At 56.9% G+C, this 6683-nt stretch overlaps 1 protein-coding gene across 1 annotated transcript; it reads left to right on the forward strand.

Moving 5' to 3' along the window:
• Nucleotides 1-5646: 5646 nt before the first annotated feature.
• Nucleotides 5647-5826, forward strand: NGA_2070300 (polyol monosaccharide transporter; the record flags this gene model as incomplete). The annotated part of the gene is made up of 1 exon (XM_005854289.1): nt 5647-5826. A coding segment is annotated over one exon (180 nt), but the record flags the coding sequence as incomplete, so codon positions are not given.
• Between the last annotated feature and the right edge of the window lie 857 nt (nt 5827-6683).

Here is a 6683-nt window from a genome sequence, read left to right on the forward strand (position 1 = left end):
TGCATTTCTCTATTACTTGCTGCTCGATCCAGCGATTCCGCCGCATCGCGTCAGGGGGCCCGTCCACCTTGGTACAGGCGAGCAACGTAGCGATCTGAGGAATGCATTCCTCTATTTGCGAGTCAAAGACGGCAGGAGTAATAGCCATGGCATCCGCATCAAAACCGCCCAGTTGGTGCTGCGACGGGAAACCGTCCCGCAGGAAGGCGTCTCTGCTCCCGCTGCTCAAGCGGAGACCCTCCGGACCCCCTGGACCTCCAACCCGCAGTCCTTCCTGGACTGCGAGCCAGTACACAAGGAATGGCAAAAGGCTGTACATAGTTTGTCCTCAAAAGAATCGGCAGTCTTTTGGCCACCAATTGATCGTTTGTTCTAACTTAAGTTCAATTTTGTTTACTCAGTTGACGGTCCCTCTTGGAATGGCGAGCTGCATCGTCGTGATGGTCGTGAGATAAAATAAGGGGGCCGCACTCCACCTCTTTTGCCCCAAATCTTGCTGCCAGGAGCCAACAAGCAAGCCGTGGCTCTTTCTTGTGAAATATGTTATCAAAAAGAGGTTAAAACGCAAGTAAAAGTATTTGAGGGTTGTAACCCTTCACCTGGGAGGAGGACGGCACGGGCGGCTCTCCTTGCATGTTGCACGCCATTCCAGGGAGTTGCAAACATTCACGCCGAGCACAAGCCTCCAAGCATCTACCCCAGCGGTACGACCTCGTCAAAACTCCGAAATGTAAGCTCCATATCCTTGCCTAGTGTCGAATTTCGCTCTCTTTTGCCTGCATCTTGGGTCCAGGCTGATTCCATGATCGCGCTCGCACTGTCTCCGCCCGTCAGGATCGCCAGCCTCCAGGACTGTCTCGTACTCGTGTTTTTATCCTACACCCGCCGCGCTATATTCTCACCCAGTTTACACTCAAACAGGGATGGTAATATGATAAGGCTTATTGCGTCGCCACTGGGACCCCGGACAAGGGATGTCTGCACTATCCGAGGTATCGTCTACCTCCCGGCCACCAATGTTGGTAATCGACTCTCAGGGGCTGCGCACAGACCGCCTTCTGCATGTAGAGCTGCAAACCCAGGATGGAGGAAGCAAATCAAGTGAACTCTCCGTAAGAGTCACCAAAGGGCGTTTCAGTGTCGACAGACGGCGCTTCATAGAACGCGGGGATGAATTTTCAATGGATAATGCCTCGATAAAGGGAAAGTTCAATGTGCTGGCGTTCAACCAGGTGGTGAACTACGTTACTGGGTGCGGTGTCGTATGTTTTGTTTTACATATCGAGGGAAGGGATGGCCCTTGTGAACTATACTGTCTGGACAGGGAGAGTGCCGCAGGAGAAAAGGCCGGCGGCCAGGGTCGGCCCTCGCAACGTTTGACCTGCACGACCCTGTCGGGAGGTATGCCGCTGCCACCAAACGACCTGAGCATGGAAATCGTTGCAGGGCCTCGCATTTTTGTCTGGAAGGACGTGCAGACAACGTCCAAAGGAGCTCGCGTGAGTAGCTGGCTTGAGGGCAAGTGGACCGAGTACTCCTTGTACGGGGAAGAGCGACAGGGCTGCGGGAGCATTACCTTTCAGGGCATTTATCCGCCCGTAGAAGGCTCGTACTTGTTCCGGACCGAGCTTCTCTCCTCGTCTTCAACTTATTTGTGGAGCGTTATCCTGCCGGCGCCCTCGGAGTCGGCGTCCGTGCCCCCCGACAAGCCCGGCCTCCTCCTGGCCGCTCCACCCTACCCGTGGCTCCCAAAAGCCGCTCTGTCAGATTGTGCGTGCTTGTGCGAGCCTGCAGGTGACTGGCACTCGGAGGGCACCGAAGACGCAACGACTGCCTCCCTCTACATTGTGTCCACCCACGAGCTGTCTTTTCACGCGTCCTCCCACCTCCCCCCCGAGAGACCCTTGTGCCGGGCGTGTCTGGATACCAGCACCGGTCCAGCCACGCAGGTATGTGCTCTGCTCACCCGTGCGTGCGACGCGGAGGGGAGGCTGGACGAGTCCGCGATAGAGCAAGTGGTCGTCCTCATGGCGCGAGACCCCCGGATGCGGCTTCTCCTCTTTGTCCGCCGGCACAGCGGCCCGGGCGCGCAAAAGCAAGAGCTGCAGCCTCTCCGGGAATTTTGTGGTGTCGGGGGGATTTTACGGGGGGACTTCCTTGGCAGCGGGTGGGAGCAGTTGGCGCTGCTGCCTGGGAGGTCCCAAGGGGGGCCGGCCTCTGCCCCACGCAGGCCGTGGCGCATGGCGGAGGCCGCTCTGACGGATCTGGTACACGTCTGGGTCCACAAGGCGAGCTTGAAGCTTCAAGATGCACCAGACAAGCTTTTTGAAGACAAGGAGGGGCTTCGGTCCGCCGGCAAGAAGAGAGGAGTGGCAGCAGGATGCCCTGCGAACGAGGAAGGAGGCGAGTTGGTGGCGCCGATCGGGCGGGAGATGGAGCGCGATAAGCCCGCAAGAAATGGCGCAAATGCCCAGAGAAGGGGGTGTGAAGGGTCCATAGAACAGGAAGAGCGAGTTCTGTGCAAGTTTCGAGAGGCCGTGCGCGAGCGCCTTGCCAGCGAAGAGCGGAGGGAACGCCGCCTGCAGAAGACAACTGCCGGCAGCCAACTCCTGCTCAGGGAGGGTCAAGCAGTGTTGACCGACATGGCCTATAAAGACGTGCTTCCCCACGTGGTTGTGCCTCCGCACGCTGAGGAAAGTGAGGGTCTGTCCTTTGCTGCAAGCTTAGAGCCGCTGGGTGCCAGGGGGCAGGAAGAAGCAAGCAACGACTGGCGAGATTCCCGAGCATCGCCCCTGCTGCCTGTCGCCACCCACCGGATCATGCATCAGTACTTGGACGCCGACGCCCACCGCATCTCTCTGGACTTGTCGCTCCGCCTCGCGGAACCAGCTCGCGTCCGCCTCCAGCATGTCGCCCTGGCCGTCTTCTCCCGAGACGGACCCCTGACCTTCACGTCCTCCACGATCTCAGACAGCCTCACTCACGAGAAAGGAGGGGCCAATAAGGATGAACTCCGGCTTGCGGTGTCTTTTCTCGTGTCGGCGGCCTCTCTTCTCAACCCCACGTCCTGGGAGGGATCAGTCACCCTGTGTTGTGCCTGGCGAACCCTGACGTGGAGAGGCGAATCGGAAGATGAGGAGCCTCTCGCTTACCCACCTGGCGCACAAGCGTTACAGCGTTTGACTGTTTCTGCTTCCGATTTACTTGCCTCATCGTTTCGTGCCAAGCATGACAGCGATGGCGGGCAGAACCTTCTGACCTCCCTGCCCTTGCTTTGGAAACTTGACGCTCTCGTCCTCTCTCCTCTGCTCGCTCCAAAGGACTCTGTCTCCCTTTCTTCCCGACTGGCCGCAGTCCATCTTGACGCTGTTCGAAATACCTGTCACGTAGCAGCTGTGGATCTTCCTACGCTTTGCATTACTCTGCGCAGTCTTGTAGAGCAAAACCAGGAAGATCGCCTCAACATATCCTCCTGTCCTTTGAAGTTAGTGCCTGCGGATCTCAGTGGAAGGAACAGAAAGTCGTGTTTTTTGAAAGGGTTGATGCTTTTTTTGAAATTATTGCAGCAGGAATTCGACTTGATCTGTACACTTGTGGAGGGAGGACAACCCGAGGAGTCGAGTATCCGAGACGTCTGGTTGGCGCAGCCTGCCTTGGACGTAACTGTGCACGTCTTGTCCAAATTGTGCCTATTAGACTGACTGACACCATAGCAACATCGTAACAAAGGCACTTAGCATCTCTGGCTCTAGCCTGCGGCATGCTAGGCAGGCTGGGGAATACCCCGTGACGTCACGGATCCGTTTCGCATACAGCTTGCCGCGCCCACGCCGGGCCCTACGCATTCCTTTCCTTGCTTCATCTTCCCTCCTGGGCCGCATAAGTGGAGAAACGAGGCAGTCGCTGTCGTGTTATGCTTACGCACACGACTCCACAGACGTCGCGCCTTGTCCTTATGTGACCCCTGTATTCAATCAACCCTAATCAATAGACACCCATTTGTTTTTTGTCCTCACATTACGCGAAAACCGCGGGAATACTTTTTAATGCTCGCCCTCTTTTCCCTCTATCCGACTCAAGGCAACAGCCTCAAGGAGGCGCGATTGAGCAAGGCTAAAGAGGCGCCTATGCACCATGACTGCGGGGACTGAGACCCCAAAGTGCTCGGCTCAGCCTCCCGTCACGTCATGGCCAACGCGTTCCCCCATACCTGTGTCCTCCTCTTCATCAAGTGCACGATCTCAAATCTTAGAATCATCAGCGACATTCAATCAAGATGACCTGGATGTTCTGTTGCTTGACGCAAATCATCAAGGCAAAGGGAAGTTCGACAAATTCAAATTTCTCCCTAGTACTTCAGGCACACCGAGCGAGGCACATCTCCCGTTTGCAAGCTCCCAAAGCAACGGCACGGCCTCAATAACCACAGCGGGGGGCTCTGGCCTCATGGACTACCAAACAGTAGAACATGAGAGCTTTTTGATGGTGGCAGCACATCGGAAAAGTCGCCGACTCGTGTATTTATGTGGATTTGTGGCCTCCCTGACGTCCATTTTGCTCGGATACGATGTTGGCGTTATGTCTGTGGCACGTAAGTACGTGGACATGCAGTTATCTCTGACGAGCGTGCAAAGCGAGGTGATTATGGGGTCCTTGAACTTGGTTGCTGCCCTCGGGGGCCTCATCGCTGGCAAGACAGCAGACCGCTTCGGACGAAACAGGGCCATCGCCCTAGCCTGCCTCATTTTCCTCACGGGGAGCGCCTGCATGACACTGGCATGGAACTTCCGGGTCCTCCTCGTCGGGCGTATCATTACGGGCCTGGGAGTGGGCTGTGGCTTCGTAATCGCCCCCGTGTACATCGCGGAGATCACGCCCCCCGAGATCCGTGGCCTTATGGTGTCCCTCACGGACGTGTGCATCAACGTCGGCATCGTGCTCGGCTCCGTGGTGGGCTTCTTCTGCGAGCTGACCATCGCCGACGATGACGCCAAGTGGCGAGTGATGCTTGGCCTGGGGACCATCCCGCCCGTCATCATCCTCTCGTTTTTGCGGTGCCTGCCGGAGTCCCCGCGCTGGCTCCTCCTGCAGGACCGCGTCCCCGAAGCCCGCCACGTGCTCAAGAGGATCGTCGGGCACGAGCAGGAGGCGGAGCGCGAGCTCATAGCCATCGAGGAGGCGATCCAGATGGAGCGGGACGTGACGACGGACTGGTCAGAAGTTCTCTGCCCCCGCCATCGCGCCATCCTCCTCCCCGTCCTCATGGGCCTGGCGCTGGGGTTCTTCCAGCAGTCTTCCGGCTCGGAAGCGGCCGTGTATTACTCCCCACAAATTCTGGCCGAGGCGGGCATGTCGAGCACGGCTCACCAATCGCTCGGCAACATCGCCATTTGTCTTTGCAAGTTCGCGGGGGAAATCGTGGCCATGCTCTCCATGGACCGTGTGGGCCGCAAGCCCCTCTTCGTCTCCAGCGCCCTCGGCTCCGGTTTCTTCCTGGTCCTGGCGGGGGCCTCCTTCCAGTACAGCCTCCCTCCCTCCCTTCTAATGACGTCCTTGTGTCTCTTCATGGCTTTCTTCTCGGTGGGCATGGGCGCAATCACCTTCGTCGTCGCCTCGGAGATCTTCCCGTTGCCTGTCCGCGGCAAGGCCATGGCGCTCGCAGTCTTTGTCAACCGCCTCCTGAGCGGAATGGTCGCCCTTACTTTCTTGAGCCTAGTGGATGCGGTGACATACGCCAATACCTTCTACCTCTTTGCTGTCATTTCGTTCATCTCGACCATCTTCTACGCCGGCTTCCTGCCAGAGACGATGGGAAAGACACTGGAGGAGATCTCAATACTTTTTGAGAAGGAAAGTGCAGAGCACGAGGCTCACATACGGCACGAAGAGGAAGCAATGCAACGACGTCTGGCGGCGTCGGATGAACTGCGCCGGGGTCCCACCCCCATTTCTCCTCTGAGGGCTTTCCGGGGCGAGGGCGCCGCTTCTGCGTCCATAGCGGGTCAGTATCAGAGTACGGAGCACGGGAAGATAAATGAAGCACATGCTTAAGCTGGTTAGCCGTGTGCCAGGAAAGAATAACGGATGTGGCGGGGTGCCAAGTCAAGGGAACTGACACGCAATGTCGCGTCTGGCACGGAGAGTGCGCGGGGCGTTATCGCCAAAGACTTTGTGAATAGTTTAGCCAGAACATGGCAGTTCTAGACGTTTTGATGGCATGCCAATGCCGCGAAATGAGTGGTTGTGGGTTGGTCGAAATTTTTGTGATCTCTGGGGAATGTTCACGCCCGATGACGATGGGAGACATTGATGAGTTGAGCTAGAGCGGACTTGGTGTTGAGTGGAAGATTTTTTATCGAGGGATAGTCATCTTACCTGGCCGGGATTTCAAAGGAGACACGAGGGAAAATGTATATTTTTTTTATGAAAGGCGCGTGTTGTGCCTCCCCCTTCCGATTGAGATGAGAAGGGATGTAAACATGGCGGCGACGAATAAAGCACATAGAATACATAAAAAAGCCTTCACGGTCATAACATGACCTTGAGCTGTACGGTCCAGACACAAGAATCGAGTGAGGAGGCTAGGTTGCGGCCCGGGTCGCGAAGGCAACGATGGCTGTCTACGGGCATGTTCCGTCCTCCAACGAGATACCATCAAGATAGCCAAATAGATGGCCGCAGTC

The sequence above is a fragment of the Nannochloropsis gaditana genome (assembly GCF_000240725.1).
Source record: "Nannochloropsis gaditana CCMP526 unplaced genomic scaffold scaffold555, whole genome shotgun sequence".
Lineage (NCBI taxonomy): Eukaryota > Eustigmatophyceae > Eustigmatales > Monodopsidaceae > Microchloropsis > Microchloropsis gaditana.